General features: G+C 35.9%; 1 protein-coding gene and 2 long non-coding RNA genes across 3 annotated transcripts; 2 read left to right on the top strand and 1 right to left on the bottom strand.

Moving 5' to 3' along the window:
* The first annotated feature begins 1,148 nt into the window (after window positions 1–1,148).
* LOC114533008 lies at window positions 1,149–8,350 on the top strand. The gene is made up of 11 exons (XM_028554584.1): window positions 1,149–1,217; window positions 3,338–3,427; window positions 4,003–4,122; window positions 4,491–4,574; window positions 4,802–4,939; window positions 5,165–5,285; window positions 5,592–5,689; window positions 6,770–6,948; window positions 7,441–7,552; window positions 7,683–7,703; window positions 7,945–8,350. The coding sequence occupies exons 1-9, from the start codon at window positions 1,149–1,151 to the stop codon at window positions 7,466–7,468; spliced, it is 927 nt and encodes a 308-aa protein (XP_028410385.1). The 3' UTR covers window positions 7,469–7,552; window positions 7,683–7,703; window positions 7,945–8,350.
* Window positions 8,351–9,083: 733 nt separating this feature from the next.
* LOC114532988 lies at window positions 9,084–11,875 on the top strand. Its single transcript, XR_003688018.1, has 3 exons — window positions 9,084–9,565; window positions 9,699–10,864; window positions 11,667–11,875. It is a non-coding gene; the product is annotated as an uncharacterized LOC114532988 (long non-coding RNA).
* Window positions 11,876–15,871: 3,996 nt separating this feature from the next.
* Window positions 15,872–17,654, bottom strand: LOC114532989. The gene is made up of 3 exons (XR_003688019.1): window positions 16,839–17,654; window positions 16,150–16,259; window positions 15,872–16,043 (listed from the first exon to the last, which is right to left on the bottom strand). It is a non-coding gene; the product is annotated as an uncharacterized LOC114532989 (long non-coding RNA).
* Between the last annotated feature and the right edge of the window lie 10,306 nt (window positions 17,655–27,960).

Raw genomic sequence — 27,960 nt, 5'->3', positions numbered from 1 at the left:
TCTCAGAAGTATTGCATTTATTTCCTAATGTAAGTGCAGCATTTTCTTATTTTAGTTATGACATAGATATCTATTTGTCGTGCAAGGCTAAATCGAAAGTCATTGGTTTGGCCACGTTGCCTTTTAACCTAAAACTGTGGAAAAAATCGTTGATTAGATTTTCTAAATCTGTCAAGTCCTCTAATACCTCACGATATTTTCTACGGTGTAAAGTTCTGCTGTACATTAAAGTTGTTTTTCTTTGTTTGGCTTACATTCCAGTTGTTTTTATATTGCAAGTTGCTTTAATGTTTGCATGCATGTATTTTTCAGCTATTCGTAGGGCCTTCCCCGGCAGAAGGTGGCGACGATTTGCAGTCGCCTTTATGTATATATTTAATATATTATTTTACTTGTTTCCAATGTACGTTTGTATTTCCTTCACGCCTTCAATTGTAATTGGGTTGCTCTCCGGCATGATTCTCAATATCGTCTACTTTTTCCCTTACATTGTTTACACATCAATTCTGACATTTTACTCCTGGATGTTTTGGTCATCTGTTGAACAACAATATGTCGTCTTGATGAGGCTGATTTATGATTGCAACATGGATTACAAAATTAACAATGACAACAATGGCCTCAACAATGACCTTAACAATGAACTAGGCAATGACAACAACAATGGCAACAACAATGACAACAACAATGACAACAACAATGACAACAACAAAAACAACAACAACAATGGCAAAAACAATGAAAACAACAATGACAACAACAATGACAACAACAATGACAACAATGGCAACAACAATGACAACAACAATGGCAACAACAATGACCTTAATAATGAACTAGACAATGTCCTCAACAACGTGAGTGGTTCATACTTGAACATTTTTGATAATGACTCCGGCAGTGGAGGAAGTGATGTGTTGGATGAAAGTAGTAAAATTGTGTGCGTGGTATCAAAGAAACTCTATGATAATATTAGAGAACTCCTTTTACCATACCATGTGAGTCTTTTTTACTTCGCGTTAAAAGTTTTCTTCACTTTTCTTTTCTCTTATTCTATTCTCACTCTTGTTCAAATTCTTCAAGCCAGCGATGTTTCCCCAACAGTCCAGTTACTCACAACGTTCAGCGTGAGTGCTTTTCCTTACATTATGAATATTGTTGCGGCGAAAAAAGGAGAAGATCAGAAAGATGCGTGGAAACAACAGTTGAAACAAAGAGTGAAACCATTAGTGAACAAACTGGCGGATGCAAAACCTGAATTACGTGAGACTGAATTTAGTATAACCTCTAGCTATCATGACGAATTTTTGATGGAACGATTATTTGAACATTTGATGCAACGATTGAAATCATTAGTGAACAAACTGACGGCTGAGAAACCTGAATTACGTCGGACTGAATTGAGTATACCCTCTAGCTATCATGACGAACTTGCATTAATTGAACGTTTGATGCGACGATTGAAATCATTAAGGAACAAATCACACCAAATTCGTGTAACAAACAATGAAGATGACGATTTAATCATCTACGAGAGTAGCGTTTAGTATAAGCTCTTCTGAAACAATAAATCATCCAACATGTCTTATACTTTTACTTTTAGCAAGTGATCTCTCGCCAAGAGAACGGTTTAAATAGCGAAGACTCTGACCCGGTCCACGCAAATCCATACATTTTTAATAAAAATGTTACGTTACACAATGTTGCTTAAATCAACGGGGTTTTGAATTTTGCCTAAAGGCTCGTTTACACTTGCGATTTTTGCTACGATTTTATGTGCAAGATGTGAACGAGTAAATAGTTCCGAATGCTCTGGGGTCGGTTGTTCGAAAGGCGATTAGATTAAACGGTGGATAAGCCAAAGTTTAAAACTGCTCTCATACATCTTGTGAATGATTGAACCTGCATCTTATGGATTAAATATGTTTGAAAATTGAAAATTAAACTATTGACAGCGAAATAGTTCAGCTCAGTTGTTCAATAAATAGATAATTTTGTTTTCCATTTTGAACGTATTCACCATTTAAGCTAACAACTGGCCCATGATGTATAAGGGCTCTATTTTGAACATCAGTAAGTAATTCACCCGTTGACATGCCTACCAAAAGGCAAAAATCACACAAAAAATTGCAGCAAAAATTGCAAGTGTAACGAGCCTGTGTAACGATTCATCTGACCGATGGAACCGTGTTATTGGTCAGCAAACTATGAGTTGATTATTTGATCAATATTTCCAGTTCTTTTCGTATGTTCAGATCACTTGTAAACTATGTGCAGATAATATTCTTGAAATGTTCATGTTTATGTAATTTTTAAAATTGATTTTCAAAGCGTTGCCCAGATAATGAGTATAAATGGTAGTACGTATATTAGCCTTGTCAAAGCGATGGCATTATATAATAGAGGGAATATTAATCATGGGAAACATAGAAACTTCATAGAAACTTCTAACTATATATCAGTTTGTAATATTCGAACATAATGAGGAAGGATAACTTCTTCAGCTTTTATTAACTGCTGTTAATTAGATTTGTGTTTCATATAAAATGAATAAAAATATATCAGAAAACTGCTGATACCCCCCCCCGTCTTGCGCTACCCTGAGCGACTGAGAAAGATCTCTCTACTGAGAAAGATCTCTTTATATTGGCTTATCAAATACATCAAACTACAGGGAATGTAATCACTCAAGCGTGTTTTTTGAAAACACTTTTTCAGCCCATATATTCGGTGTATTGGATCGAATCTAAAATACACTGCACGCATGTTCTGTGTACTTGATCTGAAGCTAAACGACTGCACGCATGTTCTGCGCGATCTAGATTAAACGTTTGTACGTGTATCCCTGTGCACTTGATCAAAACTAAACGACTGCGCCCATATTTTCTGAACTCGATCTAGTTAATATATTTCAAAATTTAATTTAGCATCAAATGTGGTGGTATAATGTGGTATAAAAGTGTTCTATAACCGTATAGAAACACAAGAAAGAATTTTTCTATTTTATAATATAACTAAATAAAAAGATTTTGTAAAAATATTATAATTCGATTCAATTACAGATTCTCTTAAATTACTTCGTCAATTTCGACGGGAAAAGTCCCGCGTCTCTATACAGTTATAAAAACATGCTTCTCGACCAATCAGCACGTGCGTACTATAAATGTTATATTATAAAACAGTTAGAAATTGCAAGTTAAACATTCAGAAAATACAATCCAGTTGAGTCCATCTCTGATCTTATGATACACTGGATAGAGCTATGCGTATTGAAAAAAAGCCATATTTTACCGGTAGGCCCCACTAAAAGTAGACTCTATTTTTATGTCTTTACTAGAATGGAAGTGCTGATGAACTGGAAAAAATTGTTGAACAAACGTCTAAAGAACGTCTTTTGCTTGAAAAACAAGTTTCTTCAAACGTCGAGGTTAGTCGGACTCGTGTTAAGTAAACAGTGCATTGTGTTTATATGTTTGGAAAAGTCTATTCTTTCATAAAAGATTTATTCAACGTGCACAAATTTCCTATGAGAATTTTTACTGTATCAAAACAACCCTATATTACAAACACGTATCTTTCTGCCGTATCTTCCTCTTTGAACAAACTGACCTGTAATACACATATTCCCTTCTCAATCCAAACATTGCCCAAAACGTCTCTTCTAACATTTCAACATCAACTCAAATAGAGATATCCCTAACACATACACACTGACGCCAAGCTCTTGAGAATGTCTATTTTTATTGCAGATGTATCTGTTTTAAACCATGCAATATGTTTCTAAATATCTCAAACACCTACGATTATCTTAATACATACACCTCCGGCATCTAGAAAAAGTATACAGACACCTTTCCAGTAATATCTCCAGTAATATCTATGATAGCTACTGGGGACCTTGTGTAGTTTTACAGACATCTTACTTCTTACATTGGAAAGTAAGCTTCTTCACTACGGTTCTCTTATATGTGTGTTGCATAATGAACTTGATTCCTTGTTTAGAATTTACAAGAAGAAATACAGGATATCAGCGCTCAAAACACAAGACTAGCAAATGATAACGATATTTTAAAAGAGGAAGTGTGTAAACTGCAAGATTTTAAATCAAAACACGACACAATTGTAAGTTTTGTTTATATTATTATAAAATAACTGGGTTAAATATAGGTTTGATACCTACGTTCCTTGCAATTTACAATACCTACGAACAATAATTATATATGAATTTCCTGTTGTATAATTGTATCCTTATCTGATTATATCCTTATTATATCCTTATTATATCCTTATTTGTACTATAACTTCCTCCATGCACGAAGGCCCTCACGTTGAAAGATCGCGAAACTCCCTTGTATAATTTAAGGGGTCATTATCATTGCGACGATATTCGTCCTGTAAAGATATATGAAGAAGCTATCATTCTGTGACAGGATATCTTCGGTTAAAACTCATATATTTTTCTAATTCATGGTTTTCTTTGTGAATTTTAGTCAACTCGAGTGAAAGAAGTCCAGGCACGCAACGAGAAACTGGAAAATGCGTGTTCGGAAAAGGACAAGCGGTTGTATAAATTGGTAAGTTTGATTTTCTTTTGACACCTGGTTCGAAACATGGGCCTACATTACTGGTTCTGATGTTTCATGTCATTTTTTCAGCGGTAACTAAACTGGTAAATATCGGTTCATCTGAATAAACTAGAACGCCTGAAAATGTAAAATAGTGTAAAACAGTAACTATGAATAGCCCCCTTGAGCATACTCACATAGTTTATGCAACTTACTCACCGAGGTGTTGACTTTAGGAAAAGCAAGCGTTCACTGCGAAGAACAATGCATTACAGAAGAAAAACAACGAGTTGTTATCCAAAGTTGACCAGCTTAATCAGGTGTCCACTGCCTTGCATGTCAGTCTTGCAATATCAGGCATCACTTGCACTCAGGTATCCACTGCCTTGCGTATTATTTATTGATTAGGGGACTTTGTATAGCTAAGCCTGTTGTTGCGAACTTCACTTGATTGGTCCATTCTGCTTCCGGTGTAGCCAATCATAAACAATGTTTACAATTTCGATCAAACTTAATTCGAACTTTGGAGTTCCCAGACCATTCCTCTATATTAAATCCAGAACAAAGCGATCACATTTGAAGGGTGTCTTCAACTCTAGGTTGAAAGAGAATGCTCTCGTTTAAAAGAGTATTCAGACATTGGAAAACGAGAATCTTGCGATGAAAGAGGAGAATGTGAAGTTAAGAAACGAAATCAAAGACTTATCCGAAGTCAAAAAGGTAGATGCTTTATTTGGCGGGCTTACTGGTTACGGTGTACTAAATAATTTTATCATTACCGTTTCACGTTGTTGAAATTTTACTTGGGATCATTGAATGTTTTCAGGTGACGATTGATTTTTTCATATATCTTCATCTCAACAGACGTAGAAGCTAAGACATGAATTAGAAAATTAAATCCGTGAAATGGAAACTAAATAATTATATTTTTCTTCAAATTTTTTTTTGAAATCTAGGATTTCTCTCATATACAAACCGCATGAAATGTGGTAAAAAGTTATATATGTATTCTTTTTCCTTTTTTAGGAAGCCGAATTTGGAAAAAAATGGATTTGGAACACCAAAGAGAAAATGTTTTGTTGAAGCTCGGGGAACGAGATCAAGAAATTTCATCTCTTTATGAGGTATGAAAGTCCGGTGAAATGAAATATCAGGTAGATTTAGCACGAGCACGTGAGCCTCAAAAATGACGTGAAAATGGCGAATAAATAGCGTGATGCGTCTATATATGCATGGACATGACACGTCCTCATGCTAAATCTTCCTATTTTAACATCGGCGGTTCGGAAAGATTATAATGACACAATGACAGTTATAATGAACTTTTTAACTGATTTTAGATATCTTTCTAATATTGATTCTTAACGTATTAATGTCGCTATTAGTATAAGCTGGAGGGCCACTTGTTAATCAGCTGATCATACTGTTCGATGTTTACCCTCAATAAATAAAGTTGATCTATCTATCTCTGACAGCATAAACAGGGCTTTCATAAAATAGCGTTATAGATACCTTTAATTTTGAAAAATCTCAATCGTCGTCCAACTATGATCGTAGACGTTGTTTATTTTTCTCCCCAAACTTCTTCTGTCTTTGAGAATGTTACACATGCATAAAAACCAATTAAATAACAGCTTGGAGCGAACAGTTATGAAAGAAACCCCAACGTAAGAATACTAAGTTTTAATCTAGGTTATACCATGTAAGCAATCCTATTCGGGTTTCAATCTAAATCATTAGTTTTCAATATTCCTAAAACTGTAGGGAGCCACCTTAAGGGCCTGTTTATATTTTACCGCCTTTCTGGGACGGGACAGTTTCCGTGATCCCGTTTGTAATACAAACACTATAATAAGTGAAATGAGTGTTTATATGATCACTCTTCCATCCCGGGATCCCGCTAAGACGGGACGAGAAATTGCCATATAAACACTCCATCCCACTTGGCCGGGATGTTTCGCGATAAACATATCTTCGGAGCATGTGTATATTGGCGTATATTCGTTTTCTACAGTAAAACATGACGTCGAATGAACCTGTCCTATAAAATGAACTCCATATAAACACGCCATCCCGCCTATTGCAAGACTGAACTGCGCATTCCAGTTTTTGGACTTTCAAATGCATTTTAGAAATTAACTTGACTTCTAGAAATAGTACTCGACATGTTTTCTAAACCCAAATCGTTTACACACGTTGTGTAGATCCTGATATTTACATCAGAAGTCCGCTTCAAGACTCTCCCGACTTGGAAGAAAAACTCTCCATATTCATGGCTAAGTACAATTATGATCCAATGCTATATTCTCCTAACGAGAACCCAGAAATGGAGCTTGCTTCTCAAGCTGGAGATTATCTGTATGTTTATGGAGATGTCGATGGGGTATGTGATCGTAGAAAAACTCGCATTGATCGAAAAACCATTCTGATAAACGGTTTACAATCCTGGGACCGGTTGTTCGAAAGGCGTTTAGCTTAAACGGTGTAACTCCATTGACAATTAAACTATTTACATCGAAATATTTCAGCTCATGCAGTTGTTCAATAAATAGATAGTTTGGTTTTTCATTTTTACCTTGTCCACCGTTTAAACTGAACGCCTTTCGAACAAATGGCCCCAGGAATATATTGTTTTCAACTATCACAGGCCAGTTGTATAAAATTGTAGTTGATTCCATAGTGAAAAAATTAGCCAATTGTATCAGCGTTATTTCGCAGACACGAAAGTTCGTCAAAAGTTAACCTAATTCTCACTCAATATATTAAACTTTTTAACATTGTTTCTTAACAGTTTTAAATTCACAAAACATTATTTTCGTTATCGAAGTGTCGTCATCATCTAATTTGGAATGACATATTTGATGTGTTGAAACAGGATTGTTTCTACGTGGGTGAGCTCATGAACGGCGAACGCGGTCTTGTTCCTTCGAATTTTGTTGAACAAATCGCAGAGGAAGAGGCCATCTTGAAAGAAAGCGACGACTTAGGTATGAGACATGATTGAATTGTTTGTAATCGCTTGTCTTAATCTGCTAAAAAGTGTTCATTTCAAAACAACCTTTATAATCTATATAGATTCGTAAACCAGGATTTTATTTACATTGTGTTTTTTTTCAGATGCTGATTCTGATAGCGAAGGTAAAGAATTGTCAAAAAAATATCAAAACATTTTTGCTGTATATTTTTGTTTACTTTCTTTTGTCTTTTAATCGTTTGTTTGTTTGTCGCCTTGTTTGTTTATACCCACATTCTATGTTAAAATGAACTCTAAAATGTTTTATGCATAGGACACGTTTTTTACTTTCACCTAAACTTTTAACCGTGTGGTCTATTTTAATCATAACTTTCTACTTAAAACCTCTGCTAAAATTTTATATAGATTTTCTAAAAGAAGACAGTTCAGACGACGAAATAATGTTAAAAGACGAGGATGGCGAGAAGAGAGTAATACGACCGAAAGCATTTTCGGGTAAATAATAAGAAAATAATGATTGATGTAACCTGAGTTTGGTCATAAAATCTAGGTTTTACTATAATCAGGTATTCCTGATCAGACTTTTCGCGCATGCGCTTTGTTGTTAGAACGCTGTCCGTACTAGGCGAGTCTCTCCACTCGAATGCTGTGGAAATTTGCTCCGAAGATCATGAAATAGAAGATAGGACTTGTGGGAAGGTGGAAGGAGCTGTTTTAAGTGTGAATAATGGGGATAAAAAAGATTTCGAGACAGGAATTAATTTAGATTCGCCTAAAAATATTGATGGAGGCAATTTATTGAGTAATGGCATAGGCGGCCCAAAATTGGCGGCCGAAAAATTTTTCGGCAATTTGTCAATGTAATGTATAATATGTAATTACATAAGGTAGGAAGCTCTTTTTTACGTTACGAAACTTACCACTTAGACTATGACAAAATACATCAATTAAATTGACCGAAATAGTAAACTAATCTCTGATAATTTTCCTCGCTTCTTACGTGCGAATTATGATTTAAAACTACTTTTAACATGACAAAATACGGCAATATTTTTATAGTTTTTGATCAAAAATATTTCGTACGATGCGGGATAACAGTGGTCTCTGTATTCGTCATTGTTTTGAAATATTTTACATGATCCTATTGGTTGAAAAAGAAACAAACTGTAAAGTATTTGAACGAACTTTTTTCAACCAATAGGATCATGTAAAATATTTCAAAACAATGACGAATACAGAGACCACTGTCATCCCGCATCGTACGAAATATTTTTGATCAAAAACTATAAAAATATTGCCGTATTTTGTCATGTTAAAAGTAGTTTTAAATTGTAATTCGCATGTAAGAAGCGAGGAAAATTATCAGAGATTAGTTTACTATATTTTTTTATTAGTTTCGGTCAATATAATTGATGTATTTTGTCACTGTCTAAGTGGTAAGTTTCGTAACGTAAAAAAGAGCTTCCTACCTTATGTAATTATATATTATACATTACATTGACAAATTGCCGAAAAATGTTTCGGCCGGTAATTTTGGGCCGCCTATGGTAATGGCAATGCTATAGTCTCAAGGGATTTGGCCAATTCTTTGGACGCGAACTCTACAGCATTAGAAAGTAAAAACTATTCTGAATTGCCGAAAAACAGCGTTGGAGAAAGCTGGTCTGATAAAGAAAGTACAAGGAACCAAGGCGCCTTTTTAAGTAATGAGAGCGATCAGGAAGACAGCGGCGACGGTCTTCACCAGGCCACGTCGAGTATGGATTCGACTTCTGGAAGTAGGACCAGTAGGAAATCGAATGTTTCCGAGGTTGCCGAGTTGAATTCAGGAAGTAAGGATGACAACGAGAACGTGAAAGATGGCGGACTGGATACGACGAATGCCGCCGATGTTCCTCCGACTCTCGTCCGAAGGCCACCAATCGTCAACCGGTATGACGTTGAAACGGAAAGTGAAAGTTATAGCACGGAGTCTAAGACCATGGACACGGAAGATGAATTGATTGAAAGATTTGAGCATTTTGAGGTATGTTATCTAATTTGAGACCCGTTGACACAATTTGCTGCGTATTCGATTTATTTTCCAGTTTTTTCTCGGGTTTTATAATGCAACGTACCTTCTGTCTAGCGTTTCAAATTCCATAACTTTATTCATGTAGATTTCGGGGGAAAACGAAGTCGACGTCGCCTATAAAAATGACGAAGACTATAAAAACATGAACGAATTACCCGAGTGTGACACTCTCGGCAGTAATCATCCAGGGACTAAAGAAAACACTTCGAATACCGAACCACGCGAAGAAGAAGATATCAGAAGAAGCGACGGCATTAATAACGATACTTCACCCCAGGGTAATGGAATTTCGCAGAGCAATTTAGCTACAGATCATCAATCCTCAGCGATGATGAAGCTACTCTTTCTAATAAACAACTAACCTCCCTCCCGGATGATCATTCTAGGAACTCGGATATAACTGAGAGTCGGAGCCGAACCCTTACGTCCGATGACGAGGGTTTCCGAACTGAAGACGATGTTTTGGATCTCCTTGATGGCGAGGATGATGCTATGATTGGTGAGCCTAAGGGTGACAATACAACATCTACGACAAAGAAACGACAAAGTGCGAGTACATCTAGGGTTGAGAATGGTAATTTTAGAACTACGAGTGATAATCGAAATGACATCGACTATAGGACAATTGGTAGTAATGATAAACAAACCATGGATAATACTGAGATTTTGAGAGATAGAAATGTTCAGCAAGATAAAATTGATGGGGTTACCCAGGAAAATAAGCCAGACTTAGATTCCGTAAATCTCACGGAAAAGGTAAGCGGCAATACACAGGTAAGATCTGATGATAATAGTTCTAAGGGTGAGGAAGTTACTGTCAGCTGTCACAATCAAGACAACACAGAACCTAATTCCGATGGAAATAAGACAGAAGACGAAGAGTTGACTGAAAATATTAGCGAGTCTAGTTGTCCCACAAGAGCGTCTTTAAGATCAGATAGTTCTCTTTCTGAAGAACCTCCTGCAGCTGAAAACGCTTTAGAGGCCATCATAGCTACGCTATCCTTGCCCGATAACCGCCGGGGCACGGTGCAGACTGGAAGAGATGGTAACGAAAACATTCCGAGTGGTTCCGAACGAACGTCCGAAGTCGTTTCTGCTGAGAACAGATCTGACTCGGAAGGGAGCGAGGTTGCTTCGGAACAAGTTCGTTACTAGATCGCGTTGTATAGATATGACCCGATGACTATGTCGCCGAATGTGGACGGAGCTGACGAAGAATTGCCATTCAATGAAGGAGACATTATCAGGGTAAGTCAGCTTCAGAATCATTGTGGGAAAGAGATTGAATATACAAGTATTATTTAGCAGGATTCCCGGTTGAAGCACGACAAAGGTAATAATTCATGTTCAAATCCTAAATACTCGAACTTAATCCCTGAGATTAAGGTTAGATTTAGGATTAACTGCAATCAAATATAATCTAAGACCGGATCTCAAGGATTAAATCCGTGTATTTAGGATATTCTGATAAACATTGAACATATTCATGTACTAGACACTCAAAAATGAAACAAAGACAAATGATTAAAAGACAGAGAAAACGTTAAAATATAAACTTAGGGATTATTTGGGAATCATATTTCAATTTTCAGGAAGTCTGAGAGAGGGAATTATATTGGCTACTAAGCCTAAAAATTACCGTACTGCATAAAATGGTAATGTAATATGGTGTATATATATTATGTATGTATACACAAAGTGATTGTCACTTGGTCAATAGAGCTCAATACCGTAGGGCAGAGCAAGAATAAAATTGAAGGAAGAAAAGTTAAAAAAGCTTAAAACAGTTTACTCGGTAACTGGATATATATAGTATATATATAGCATATATGTATATATATATAATTAATATATATATATATATACACATGTATATATATATATATATATATATATATATATATATATAATACAAGTATATAGTATGTATATTATGTAATATACAGTATATATAGTATACGTGCTATTAGTTTATATGCAGCCTCTTTCAAAGAATTCGGCTCTGAATGTCATCTGAGAACACTCTTTGTAATGTTTTTCTTTGTCTCAGGTGATTGGCGATGTGGACGATGATGGTTTTCTCTGGGGTGAATGTAAACTCAAGCAAGGATTGGTTCCATCAAATATGGTCTCAGAAGACGATATCAACGAAGCAGAAGACTTGTTTAACGAAGATACCAATGACGTCAAATTGCAAAAAATTCCAAACGAGGGATTGACCATTCCCGTATAGGTGCATTACGACATTTTCCCATCACAAAGGCGCAATGGATTTGAGCAGAATCGTCAATCATTCGTAGAAAGGTGACGGCGGCATAACCAATCTTGGATGCATCAGAAAAGTGATGTAATTGAGCTTCGGCCATGGTGCCAAAGTAGAATGGTATAAAGCATCTTGGAATCTTGATATTGTGAATGTGTTGTAATTCTTCAATCCATCTTTGCCATGGTTCTGTCTTCACGGTTACGTCAGTTAATCTATAACGAACTAGAGTTAACAATTTCGAAGACACTCTTTTGGTCTGACTCTATGACTACATTACAATACATCAAGAACGAAAGACGTCGATTCCGCCCGTTTGTGGCTAATCGCCTTGGTGAAATTCATGACGTATCATCACCAAATGACTGGAGATATGTTCCAAGCGACCTTAATCCAGCCGACGATGGCTCAAGAGGGATGAAAGTTAAGGCCTTTCCACCAACATGTCGATGGTGGACTGGCCCATCTTTCCTCTGGCAAGCAGAGGAATCCTGGCCACCTCAGCCTGTAGGTGACGTTCCAAATAATGACAAGGAACTTCAGATGGAGAAGCACTTAATGATAATTTCCCTTAGCCCTTCTCTGGATCAATTCCTACACCAGTGTTCCTCCTGGCCTCGTCTTCAAAGGCAAATGGCGTGGTTGTTACGTTTCATCCAATATCTCAAGAATCCAGTTATTCCCTCAACAATCCCGCAGATGATTACCTTTGCCGAAATGCAAGTTTCATCCTTGAAAATAGTTCACATCATACAAAGTCAGTACTTCCCAAACGAACTTGAGTCACTTTGGGTCGGCAATCAAGTTTCCACCAACAGCAAATTAGCAACCTTTAATCCAGTCCTGATCGATGGTATCATCAGAGTCGGCGGAAGAATTCGTAATTCTCCTCTTCCCCTTGATGCAATACACCTGATTTTGCCCAAAGATCATCATGTTTCTACTCTGATCGTGCGCTACTACCACTAGATCCTCGGACATGCTGGTAGGGAACATGTTCTTTCCTTTGTACGTCAACAATACTGGATATTACAAGGACGAGTACTTACACGGAAGATTTTAAGAAATTGTGTTAACTGTCGAAAGCGAAACGAAGCAGTAATGCAGCAATTTATGTCCGATCTTTCCAGTGAAAGATTGACTCCATACGAAGGCCCTTTCACCTACACTGGAGTTGATTTCTTTGGTCCCTTTCTCGTAAAAAGAGGACGCTCAATTGAAAAAATTTACGGATGTATTTTCGTTTGTTTCAACAGTCGGGCAATTCATATAGAGGACGCTAGTTCGTTAGAAGCTGACGTGTTCATACAAGCATTAAGAAGATTTATTTCTAACCGTGGTTGCCCAAAGGTGATTTGGAGTGATAATGGTACAAACTTCACTGGTGCAGAGAAGGAGCTCCGTCAATCAATTTTAAATTGGAAGAAAGAAATAATCCAGAACGAGATGCGATCGAAAGAAATCAAGTGGGAAATTAGTCCAATTTCGAAATGGCGCTTTCAACCTCCGGCAGCGAGCCACATGAGTGGAATATGGGAACGACTTATTCGCAGTGTTAGAAGATCAATGAAGGCAATAATCGGTCACCCCCATGCCTTTCTGAGTAAAGAAACATTGCGTACCCTTTTTGCTGAAGTGGTTACAATTCTCAACAGTCGTCCACTCTGCCCTAGTAGCGAGGATCCAAATGATTTGGAACCCCTTGCGCCAAACCATTTATTGTTACAACGCCGAAATACTGCTATTCCACCTGGCATTTTTTCCGAAGAAGATATACACTCTCGTAAACAATGGAAACGTGCACAGTTTTTGGCTAATTGTTTTTGGTCAAGATGGATGAAAGAATACCTTTCTATATTAGCTACAAGAACGCCAGAAGTGGATTCAGAAAAGAAGAAATTTGGCAGTTAACGACCTTGTGTTAGTAGTTCATAGAACTATTCCTCGTGGACGCCGGTTACTCGGCCGATGTACAAAGGTATTCCCTGGCCCTGACGGCCATGTTAGAACAGCCGAGATCAAAACAAAGGATTCTTGTTTAATCCGACCGATCTCAAAGTTATGTTTATTGGAAGAAGTTAGTCAGCAATGATATATCAATTTGTACGAAACGATACTAGTATTAACTTCAAAGGTTGAATAATCAACATAATGAAACACTCATCTGTTTATGTTAAGTAAAGAAATAGAACCTGAATGAACTCTTCATTTTTCAGGGGGCCGAGGATGTTGTGGCTAATTCAACAACAACACAGTTTACTAATTAGTTATGCGTAATGAACATCAATAATATAACTGAGTATAAAAAAGCCAACACCCAAATATCACAAGTTACTATGAACAAGTTAAACAACAAGCAACATTTAACAAAGTAAAGTCGAAACCAACAAATCGCGTTCCTTGCACATTGGAATTTTACAGGCTTGTTAAGACCTGTGTGCCGGGAGGTGAAATGTAAAGCTTAGGATGTAAGATCATTAAATAAAGATCAAGATTGTTCCAAACGTGCAAACCCTGCTTTGTACATACCTATTATCTCTACTGACTCTGGTTTTAAATCAATGAGAGTAGCGATAGTATAGCGATGAATTATGTACCTGGTCATGCACTTATTAACCATTTCTAATTTATTTTAGCAATCAGCTTTGACTTTGTTTACTACAACAGCCTATAATTTTTATCCCCCTTCTGAAACGGTGGAATAGGCCCAATGGAAGTTTTGCAGTCTAAGTAATGAATTACAATAACAACAAAATCTACGACGTGAACTTCTCGTTTTTATCCTTTGACTAATCTCAGACACAATAAAGCCCCTAAAGACACAATGAATATCCTATAGAATATTCTAAGGGATTTTGGAACCTATTCCATGGAACGTTCTACAACATATTCTATAGCACCTTTAATAGAATATTCTATAACATATGCCATGTTTTATAGAATATTCAATAGAATATCCTTCAGAACATTCATTAGAATGTTCTATTGAATACTGGTATTCTATGGAACATTCTAACACATATTCTATGACATCTTATATGTAATGTTCCATAAAATATTTTCAATCTATGGAATATTCCATTAATGATCCTATTGAATATGTGATAAAATGTTCCATAGAATATCTATTCTATAGTATATTTTATAGGATAATCTATTAAATATGCTATTGGATGATAAATGGTATATTCAACATTCGTCCATGTTTCGACTTTGAAATATATCACTTTATAACAACATAATCAAAACTTCTTTCTGCCAAGAGTGAGACATACAAACAAATAAAATATTCCCAAATATATGTAACAAATTTATTTACTTAAAGTTCAATTGATGCAAAGATTTAATGAAAATGCCTTGCTTAAATTACATATAAATAAACCTAGAGATTAAAGAAATTGAAATACATATATTATACAACAAAGAATAAAAAACAAGTCCTATAAGTGTCCATATAACTTTAATCTGCATGTAGAACTCTAGTTCTGGTAATTAAGTCTGTCAAATAATCATTTTGTTTTGTGGATAAAACAACTGCAGCCAGTTGTTTGAAGGCTGTTTAGCTTAAATGGTAGTTAAGTGAAAATTATATACATTTCACACATTTTGAGGAGGATTCAATTGAAATATTATGCACTAAGTAATTGAAACAATATGGTGTCACTCAAATTGAAATATTTTAGCTTGGGTTTTTATGAATGTATAAATTTATTCAATATTTTCTAGATAAAATTATTACCATACTGCAGTTTTCCCACCAAATAAAATGACTGTGCAAGAAAATAGCAAAAATATAACTAGGCTATTATACTAAATATATTTACATGTACAGAACATGTAAATAGTAGAAAATGCAGTGGCGTAGCCAGCCCGACAATTTAGTCATGCTATGCAAATTTTGTGTTATTATCATTATTCATTTCTTTAGAAATTCATTGTTTTCACAGTCGATAAACACCAAAATATTAGCATAGCATGACTAAATTGTCGGGCTGGCTACGCCACTGAGAAAATGGAATGTCATATAGTTACTGATGTCCAGATGCTTTCAACTTGGTTTTCTCAACTTGCACAATATTATTAATCTTTGGTGCCATAACTTGTCATATGTGACATGTAAGCCTCTTTTCCCTCAAACCTTTTTGCACCATACTTTAGACACAGCTAGAAAAGGTAAAACTCATCAATAACTGAACAAAGATATGTATCTAAGATATATTAATTTAGACCAGACATAATTACTAACAATTATACTGCTTACTATACATACTCTTAACTTTCTCTGGCTCTGGTTTTGCATCCTTTTCTTTGAATTAAGCTAGGTATTTGAAGCCTTTCCAGTGATGAAATAAGAGCAAGGTTGTTCTTGCATCCACGGCACTGCATAAACAAAATCTTTCACATTTAATATTGCTTTAATAGAGCTCCATTTTGACCTTTGGTTAGTGTGATGTTTGGACAAAAGGAAATCTGTAAATTTTAACAGTAAATACACACAGTGGCGTAGCCAGCCTGACGATTTAGTCACGCTATGCAAATTTTATGTTATTATCATTATTCATTTCTTTAGAAATTCATTGTTTTCACAATCGATGAATGCCAAAATATTAGCATAGCATGACTAAATTGTCGGGCTAGCTACGCCACTGAATACACAATTAAACACTTGAGACCTAGCTTATATTTAATTCAATTTTAATGGTATATAAAATTTATCGATAATGATATATAAATTTATAAAATATATCTATAGCTAGTGCAAATGTCTTGACAGAAATAATTTTTAGTTGGAATGGCTCTATTTATAGTGGTATAAATAAAAGGTGTAAATAAAATGTTCAAATAGAAAGTTTAATCTAAAGGTGAATAAAAATTTATGAGATTAATTATAATGGTATAGAGAGCATATGTTGCCTATACAAACATATAGCATTTACAGCATATACAAAACACACTCACCACTGAATTCCAATACTTTAGCTACACATGTTGTTGTAGATGGGTCAATGAACTTTTGATTATTTTCTTAACTTTAGAAATTTCTCATTGCCATGGCCTTTCTTTCTCACGATCCTAGTCACCTTTCAGGCATTCACAAAATTATCCATATCTTCTGATTCTTCTCGCATAATACAGCGCGTTTCACCACCCTCCTATGATTCCTCTTTGACAAATTCAAAGAATGCGTATTTCATGTTAAAATACGAAAGAAAAACGCACTAAATTCTACCAGTATCAGTTATAAAACGTTGAATCAACGGATGACAAACTACATACAAAGACGCGCTCAAAATTTGAAAATAATGCGTGGCGGTTAAACAAATCCCACATAACCTTGCGACCTTGTTTGGGCAAAACGCCCGCCATCTAACCTGCGAACGGGCATATTATGAAACAGATATGACATGAAATATGTCATAGGTGTGAAATATTCCTGATTTGTCTTTACAAAACGATTGATTTCTGCTGAGAATTTTAGCTTTAAGACTTTAAAAGTATGTTGAGAGAACCTTACAAAAAATGCGAATATAATTCTCGACCAATGAATTGTAGACTCTCTGGGCAGATTGTTGGATCTTGTCTAAAAGTACATACGAGTGACCACGAGTGACCACGAGTGACCACGAGTGACCACGAATGACCACGAGTGACCACGGATGACCACGAGTGACCACGAGTGCCCACGAATGACCACAAGTGATTTTTTTGGATTGGCTATCTATAAAATTGGAGAACAGTTAAAACGAAAAACAGGGAAAGCTTGCTTGATTTAAGATTTGGTTTTAAGTTTGAAGTTTTGTGTCATTTTTTTAACCCTAACCCTAACCCTAACCCTAACCCTAACCCTAACCCTAACCCTAACCCTAACCCTAACCCTAACCCAAAAAAATCACTTGTGGTCATTCGTGGGCACTCGTGGTCACTCGTGGTCATCCGTGGTCACTCGTGGTCACTCGTATGTACTTTTAGACAAGATCAGATTGTTGAAATGCGCAAAGTCCAAGAGTCAATTCAAGTATGATGCGCAGCAATAAACGAACTCCACACACACAGATCACACATAAACAATAACTTTAATACCATTTATAATTATACAATGTTCTGTTGTTGATTCTCGATAGAGATTGAGGTTGAGGTTTGGTAGATAGATTGGTATGGTTGCGGATATGGATATAGATATGTTTGTGGGTTCGAACTACACAATTTAGAAAAGATTTACATAGATTATGGCATGCGCGCAAACTAACATAAGCATAATATATACATGAATACGATTTGACACTCTACGCGATTGAGAATAGAGAATAACGAACTGACTACTACAAGATAAATGTAACTTACTTTGGTTGGCGCACACCAAACTTGAATAGATATTGATGATAATTCGTTCGTATAGATTTATAGATGTTTACCGTTCTCGCTCTGTTTGAGTTGACAATATACTGATACCTGATACTTTAAAACTAAAGACTAATAATACATGCGTTCCGTCGCCATGGAAATGGCAACATATCAATATTCCAGACTACGTGTACGTTTCAAACCTACATGAATAGTGTACTAAAAATGTTATATTTTAAATTGCATAAAGGTCTCATTCTGTATAACATACATTCTATAGAATATTGTGTACAGCATGTTCTATAGAATATATTATTGGATATTTTTAATGTGAATGTGCAATAGAATATTCTATAGCATCTCTAAATTCTATAGAATATGGCAATGGAATATGCTATAGGATAAGAAGTCCTATAAAATATTCTATGGGATTTAGAATAAGTTATAGCATATTTTATAGGATTCTATAGAACATTTTCGTAAGGGCAAGAAGGCGTTTGCTCGACAGAGAGCCAAAGATCTTGCTGAACGAGCCAAGCTCTTGATGAATAAGGATAATGAAATAAACAATTTGAAGAAAGAAGTCGAGGAAACACGTCACAATGGCTTTAATGAGGTAGGCAGATTTGTTAAACCGAGCGTCTTTCTATATGCGTAAAAAGCTATGTTTTGACAATGTAAGTTATGGAATGGTCGGAACGAATTTCTAAAGGTAGCCTGTTGGATTTGAAACAACTCGTACACATACATGCATGTATATGCGACGCAATGACCTATATTTATAATAATGCCAAACAACAGCATTTAGATAAAAGTTAATCGCTACGCACCCACCATTAAGACCTCATGGCGAGCTCACAGCGTGTTTTAACAACACTGTGCTTGTTGTTTTAAATATTTCTCACGGCCGATTCACACATTGCGAGATTCATCCACGTTTGATGGAAACCGAGGCGCTTATGGAAGCCTAAATTTCGAGGTAATTGAATTCCTATAATTTTATTGGCTACACTCATTTGCATCATTTCACCTATAAATTATATAGCTAACCGTAATCAATTCATAATATCATAATCTACCGTGCATGGGGATGAAGAATTTTACTCACAGCATGTCTTAACAATATTGGCACAAGATCATTACCGTGGGGGGTAGGGTAGGTATTAATATTATTTAGCATTCTTTTAAAAAGTTCGTTTTGTCTTCTTACAATCCCATCCCTTTGCGAGGAAAGCCATGCACATGCAAATATTTTGTGGAAACCCTACCGCCCCTATACAATGGATATGGAAATGTGACTGAAGTTTAGCGATATATTTCGATACGTTTTTCGTTTCTTTGCAATTAACGAAAGCTAACACTCAGTGCTAACAGTTCTTGTTAACTCAAAATGGTTACCTCTTTCCAATGTGTTCTCTCCGTGCTTGGTATTGTTTTATTGGTAAAAGCTGATACTCACGGAGTGCATTCGTTTACCAATCACAGCAACACTTACAATATTACAAGTGCTTCAAGTGAAACAAACAAGGAATGTCGTTTGATCATCGACGAAACAGATTTGTGGTTTCTACAGGAACTAGGTCGAAATAAGATTATTCATATTGTAGAACTTGATCTTCAATTCACATCTAACAAGAAAAATGCCACCATTAAGGAGTGGAGTTGGCTGTGGACAGACAATATCGGCCATAATATCTTGGCATTGCTCACAATAACAATCGTACCTGGGAATCGTACTGAGCTGGCTGGGTTGAGTTGGACTCTTGATGTTGGGAGAAAAAGAAAACGATTGCGTGTAAGCGTTAATCCTGCCGGATGTACGACATCTAAAAAATCACCAGAGGATTTTCTTGCTAGTGCACTTTTGAGGCAACTGTCTATGAACCAGGAGAAAGAAATTTGTTTCAACAAGAATTCGAGTCAAACCACGCAAAAGAGATGCTGCAAGAGTTTTAACAATAATCCTCATTGTTATGTGAGGTCAGATGAATCTGAATTCGTGCGCACAATTAAATCGATGTTATCGGTGATTTTCTACGGCCAATTTTTATCTGTGCCTGTGTTATTTTTTATTGCCATGATATTACTAAGTCTAAACCAAAATAAGAACGATGGTTATTACAGGTTAACGGAAAGTCCGATGTCATTACTATCCATTCTGCGTCTGTTATTTTGGGATGGTTTTGGAAGAGTGAGATCTTTTGTACGCAGGAGTTTGTGCTTGGTAGTGATCTTCCTGTTGTGTTGGACACTGAAATTGATCGATCATTCTAGCGTTTTTTTTCTTGTGGTTTTTGCCCTTTCGGCGCTGTCCATTGCTATGTCCTTCATATATTACAATGCTTGGAATTTTTCCGTGGAAATTGACTTCTCAGGGCTATTGCAGTTGTTGCCTAATTTAAGTGCAGCATTTCATTATTTTAGTTATGACATAGATATCTATTTTTCGCCCAAGGCCAAATCTAAAGTCATTGGTTTAGTCACGTTGCCCTTTAACATAAAATGCTGGAAAAAATCGTTGATTAGATTTTCTGAATCTGTCAAGTCCTCTAATACATCACGATGCTTTGTACGGTGTAAAGTTCTGCTGTACATTAAAGTTGTTTTTCTTTGTTTGGTTTACATTCCAGTTGTTTTTATATTGCAAGTTATGTTGATGTTTTTATGCGTGTTTCTTTCGTCCTTATCACTTAATTGGCGTATTCCTGCTAACAAACGGATGCGAAATATTTTTATGATTTTATGCAATTTAGCTTTACAGATCCTTCCAATATACATTTTTGTTTTTCTCTACATGCTTCCTGCTGTAATTTTGTTGCTCTCAGGCATAATTCTCAATATTGTCTTCTTTTTCCCTTACATTGTTTACATATCAATCCTGACATTTTACTCCTGGATGTTTTGGTCATCTGTTGAACAGCAATATGTCGTCTTGATGAGGCTGATTTATGATTGCAACATGGATTACAATTACTTGAATATTGTTCAGGATGACTCCTGCAGTGCAGAAAGTGAGATGTTAGATGAAAATAGTAAAATTGTGTGCGTGGTATCAAAGGAACTCTATGATGATATTAGAGAACGCCTCTTACCATACCATGTGAGTCTTTTTTACTTCACGTTAAAAGTTTTCTTCGCTTTTCTTTTCTCTTATTTTACTCTCACTCTTGTTCGAGTTCTTCAAGCAAGCGATGTTTCCCCAACAGTCCAGTTACTCACAACGTTCAGCGTTAGTGCTTTTCCTTACATTATGAATATTGTTGCGGCGAAAAAAGCAGAAGATCAGAAAGATGCGTGGAAACAACAGTTGAAACAACGAGTGAAACCATTAGTGAGCAAACTGACGGCTGCAAAACCTGAATTACGTCGGACTGAATGGAGTATAACCTCTAGCTATCATGGCAAAGGTCTTTTGATCGAACGATTAATTGAAGATTTGATACAACGTTTGAAACCATCCACAAACAAATCACACGAAATTCGTGTAGCAGACAATGAAGATGACTATTTAATCATCAGAGAGAGTAGCGTTTAGTATAAACTCTTCTGAAACTTATCCTACATATCTTATACTTTTACCAGGTGATCTCGCGCCGAGAGAACGGTTTAAATAGCGAAGACCCTGGCATCATCCACGCAAATCCATATATTTTTAATTAATAAAAATGTTACGTTTCACAGCGTTGCTTAAATAAACAAGGTTTTGAATTTTGCCTAAGAATTTATTCGATCTGACCTGTCGAACAGTGTTATTGCTCAGCAAACTATGAGTTGATTATTTCATCAACATTTCCAGTTCTTTTCGTATGTTCAGAACACTTAATCATGTTTAGATAATTTTTTTGGAATGTTCATGTTTATGTAATTTTTAAAATTGATTTTTAAAGCTTAACCTATATAATGAGTATATACATGCTAAGGCATTATTGGCCTTATCAAAGCGATGGTATTACTATAATCAGGGGAATTTTATTATCATCATGTAAACTTTATAGAAATTTTATAGAGACCTTATAACTATGATATCAGTAGTAATGTTGGACATAATCAGAAAGGATAACTTCATCAGCTATTATAAGTTGTTGTTAATAAGGTTTGTGTGTCAAATAAAATGAATAAAAACAAACTAACCGCATCATGTTCCAGAAATTCGTCACACCCCAGGTTTCAATATTGAGCTCAGGCCTCAAAGTTGACACTTCATTATTTTTAAATGTTGCTAGTTTTCATAATATAGTCAACATTTGCTCTAATCTCGAGATAAAGCAACTGACAATATTTAGTTGAGACTTGGGATATAAACTGAAAAATGCTTTTGTAGTAATATAGGAAATTAATAACCCACAGTGCAAAATCTGAGATTCCCCCCATTGATACCTGCATGTTATGTTTTGAAACCTATGGGTCGGAAAATAGAGTTTGACCTTTTAAATCATGTTTTCCTATAAGTAAAAGAATACCTTGCAGGATTGCGAGATCCATCCACGCGTGATTGATGAAAACCTAAATTTCCACGCGCGGATTGAGGTAACTAAATTCCTCATGCATTAGTAGACTACGTGTTTCACTGCGTATATTGCATGCTGATACAGTACAAAAGAGGTCAAGTTATAAGCTTTCGAGTGTAAATTTAAATAAAATTGTATTGGCTTCACCACGATCATTTGCATCATTTGACAATATATAAAGATATATATAACCTAATCATTTGATTATTTCACAATATATAAACCTAGTGAAAATTAGCGTAGAGACAAATGTTTGGAATCGGTGGAAATGACTGGTTGAACATACCAAAGCAAAATACCGTGCAAACAAATACTTAAAATTGAAGAATACTTTCAGAATATAGGGAATTACCCGCGCAGATAAAAAGTGGGGATTACCCTCCCAGCAGGGGTTTTCTTTGCACAAGGCCATTACTATGGGGGAGGTTCGGCATTAATGTTGTGTATTATGTATTCTTTTCAAAATTTCATTATCTTTTTTTTTTCCTATCCCATCCCTCTGCGAGGAAAGCCATGTGCAAATATTTTGTGGAGGCCCTGCCGCTTCTACACAAATGATTATGAAAATGTATTGAAATATAGCGTTATATTTCCGTACGATCTTTTGCATTAAACGAAAGCTAGCACTCAGTGCAAGTACTGCTTGTTCACTTAAAATGGTTACACTTTCCCAATACGTTCTCTCGGTGCTTGCTATTGTTTTATTGCTAATCAGTCAAAGTGTCGTCGCCGACACTTACAATATTATTACAACTGCTTCAAGTCGAACAGACAGGAAATGTCGTTTGATCGTCAACGAAAAAGATTTGTGGTCTCTACAGGAACTAGGTCGAAATAAGGCTGTTCATATTGTAGAACTTGATCTTCAATTAAACCTCTAACAAGAAAAATCCCACCATTAAAAAGTGGAAATGGATATGGACAGACAATATCGGTCATAATATCTTGGCATTGCTCGCAATAAGATCATCAAAATCGCCTCTGGCTGACCTAGCTGTGCTTACGTGGGCTCTCGACGTTGGGAGAAAAACAAGTCGATTTCGTGTAAGTGATAATCCCGTCGGATGTACGACATCTAAAAAATCACCAGAGGATTTTATTGCTGGGGCTCTTTTGAGGCAACTGTCAATGATCCAGGAGAAAGAAATTTGTTTCAACAAAAATTCGAATCAAACCACGCAAAAGAGATGCTGCAAGAGTTTTAACAATATTCCTCATTGTTATGTGAGGTCAGATGAATCTGAATTCGTGCGCACAATTAAATCGATGTTATCGGTGATCTTCTATGGCCAATTTTTATCTCTGCCTGTGTCATTCTGTATTGCCATGATATTACTAGGCAAAAAGGAAAATAAGAACGATGGTTATTACAGGTTAACGGAAAGTCCGATGTCATTACTATCCATTCTGCGTCTGTTATTTTGGGATGGTTTGGGAAGAGTGAGATCTTTTGTACGCAGGTGTTTGCTCTTGATAGTGATCTTTCTGTTGTGTTGGACACTGAAATTGTTCGATCACTCTGGCGTTTTTCTTCTTGTGCTTTTTGCTCTTTCGGCGCTGTCCATTCCTTTGTCTATAATGTATTACGATGCTGAGAATTTTTCCGTGGAAATTGACTTCTCAGGACTATTGCAGTTATTGCCTATTGTAAATGCAGCATTTCATTATTTTAGTTATGACGTAGATATCTATTTGTCGCGCAAGGCTAAATCGAAAGTCATTGGTTTAGCTACGTTGCCTTTTAACATAAAACTGTGGAAAAAATCGTTGATTAGATTTTATAAATCTGTCAAGTCCTCCAATACATCACGATGTTTTCTACGGTGTAAAGTTCTGCTGTACATTAAAGCTGTTTTTCTTTATTTCGTTTACATTCCAGTTGTTTTTATATTGCAAGTTATGTTAATGTTTTTATGCATGTTTGCTTTACTTGCTCCAGTTGCTAGCTGCGCCTTCTTCTATAATATGTATTTTTGTAATACAATTTTTCTCATGTTTCCGTTATTCGTTTGTATTTCCTACACGCCTCCCATTGTAATTGGGTTGCTCTCAGGAATAATTCTCAATATTGTCTACTTTTTCCCTTACATTGTTTACATATCAATTCTGACATTTTACTCCTGGATGTTTTGGTCATCTGTTGAACAACAATATGTCGTCTTGATGAGGCTGATTTATGATTGCAACATGAATTACAAAAATAATGGCTCCAACAATGACCTTAACAATGAACTAGACAATGACCTCAACAATGACAACAACAACAACAATAATGTATTAGTTAATGTCCTCCACAACGTGAGTGGTTCATACTTGAACATTGTTGATAATGACTGCGGCAGTGGAGGAAGTGATGTGTTGGATGAAAGTAGTAAAATTGTGTGCGTGGTATCAAAGGAATTCTATGATAATATTAGAGAACGCCTCTTACCATACCATGTGAATCTTTTTTACTTTGCTCTAAAAGTTTTCTTCACTTTTCTTTTCTCTTATCTTATTCTCACTTTTGTTCGAGTTCTTCAAGCCAGCGATGTTTCCCCAACAGTCCAGTTGCTCACAACGGTCAGCGTGAGTGCTTTTCCTTACATTATGAATATTGTTGGGGCGAAAAAAGGAGAAGATCAGAAAGATGCTTGGAAAGAACAGTTAAAACGTCGAGTGAAGCCATTAGTGGACAAACTGGTGGATGCAAAATTACGTCAGACTGAATTGAGTTTACCCTCCTATCATGACGATTCAACAGCTGGCAAAACAGAATCACACCAAAGTCGTGAAGTAAATAATGAAGATGACGATTTAATCACAGAGAGTAGCGTTTAGTATAAACTCTTCTGAAACATTAAATAATCCAACATATCTTATACTTTTACCAGGTGATCTCGCGCTGAGAAAACGGTTTAAATAACGAAGACCCTGGCCCTACAATTTTAATTAATAAAAATTTTACGTTTCATAGCGTTGCTTAAATAAACAGGGTTTTGAATTTTGCATACGAATTTACTCGATCTGACCAGTCGAACAGTGTTATTGCTCAGCAAACTATGAGTTGATTATTTGATCAATATTTCCAGTTCTTTTCGTATGTTCATAACACTTAATCATGTTTAGATAATATTTTTGAAATGTTCATGTTTATGTAATTTTTAAAATTGATTTTCAAAGCTTAACCTATATAACGAGTATATAGATGCTAAGGCATTATTGGCTTTATCAAAGCGATGATATTACTATAATCAGGGGAATTTTATAATCATCATGTAAACTTTATAGCAATTTTATAGAAATCTTATAACTATGATATCAGTAGTAATGTTGGAACATAATCAGAAAAGATAACTTCATCAGCTAATATAAGTTGTTGTTAATAAGATTTGTGTGTCAAATAAAATGAATAAAAACAAACTAACTGCATCATGTTCCAGAATTTCGTCAGACTCCAGGTTTCAATATTTAGCTCAGAGTTGACACTTCATTATTTAAAATGTTGCTAGTTATCTTAATATAGTCAACATTTGCTCTAATCTCGAGATAAAGCAACTGACAATATTTAGTTGAGGCTTCGGATATAAACTGAAAAATGCTTTTGTAGTGATATTTAAGAATTAAAAAACGAGTCGCGTGCCTTTATGGTGTAATAATGCACGATGGGGGAATGTTGGGAGAATACGAGAGAAGCTTGTAAAACACGAGGCGTAGCCGAGTGTTTTACAAGCTTCTCGAGTATTCTTCCAACATTTCCCCGAGTGCATTATTACACCATAAAGGCACGCGACGAGCTTTTTTAATTCTTTTATAATATAAGAAGAAATTATAGGGCAACAACAAAACTTATTTATTTGATCAATAATGAAATTCTCCTTACATGTTATTTGAGATGTTGCTTAGCAACAAAAACTTCAAAAGCCAGAAGCGTGCATTATGGCCTCACAATGCACGCGCGTTAGCCAATCAAATTGCTCGTTATATCATACTTATATTATAAAGGAAATTAATAACCCGCAGTGGAAAATCTGAGATTCCCCACATTGATACATGCAGGCTATGTTTTAAAACCTGTGGCTCGGAAAATAGATTTTGACCTTTTAAATCATGTTTTCCTATAAGTAAAAGAATACCTTGCAGGATGGCGAGATCCATCCACGCGTGATTGATGAAAACCTAAATTTCCACGCGCGGATTGAGGTAACTAAATTCCTCATGCATTAGTAGACTACGTGTTTCACTGCGTATATTGCATGCTGTCACATAAAATATTTTGCGATACAGTATAAAAGAAGTCAAGTTATAAGCTTTCGAGTGTTAATTTAAATAAAATTATATTGGAATCGGTGGAAATGACCTGTTGAACATGAAAAATACCGAGCAAACAAATACTTAAAATTGAAGAATGCTTCCAGAAGATAGGGAATTACCCGCGCTGATAAAAAGTTGGGATTACCCTCCCAGCAGGGGTTTTGTTTGCACAAGAGCATTACTATAGAGGATGGCCGGCATTAATGTTATGTATTATGTATTCTTTTCAAAAATTCATTGTCTTTCTTTTTTTTCTTTCCCACCCCACTGCGAGGATGGCGATGAGCAAATGTTTTGTGTAAACCCTGCCGCTTCTACACAAATGGTTATAAAAATGTACTGAAATGTTGCATTATATTTTGGTACGATCTTTTGCATTAAACGAAAGCTAACACTCAGTGCAAGTACTGCTTGTTCACTCAAAATGGTTACATTTTTCCAATACGTTCTCTCGGTGCTTGCTATTGTTTTATTGGTAACTAGTCAAAGTGTCGTTGGCGACACTTACAATATTATGACAACTGCTTCAAGTCGAACAAACAGGAAATGTCGTTTGATCGTTAACGAAAAAGATTTGTGGTTTCTACAGGAACTAGGTCGAAATAAGGCTGTTCATATTTTAGAACTTGATCTTCAATTCACCTGTAACAAGAAAAATCCCACAATTAAAAAGTGGAAATGGATGTGGACAGACAATATCGGTCATAATATCTTGGCATTTCTCGCAATAAAATCATCAAAATCGCCTCTGGCTGACCTAGCTGTGCTTACGTGGGCCTCCGAGGTTGGCAGAAAAACAAGTGGATTGTACGACATCTAAGAAATCACCAGAGGATTTTATTGCTGGAGCTCTCTTGAGGTAACTGTCTATGATCCAGGAGAAAGAAATATGTTTTAACAAAGTTTTGGGCCAATCCACGCAAAAGAGATGCTGCAAG

The sequence above is a fragment of the Dendronephthya gigantea genome, unplaced genomic scaffold (assembly GCF_004324835.1).
Source record: "Dendronephthya gigantea isolate DGI-Jeju-01 unplaced genomic scaffold, DenGig_1.0 000083F, whole genome shotgun sequence".
Lineage (NCBI taxonomy): Eukaryota > Metazoa > Cnidaria > Anthozoa > Malacalcyonacea > Nephtheidae > Dendronephthya > Dendronephthya gigantea.
Note: the sequence above shows the minus strand (reverse complement) of the source record. Positions and strands in the feature narration are given on the sequence as shown.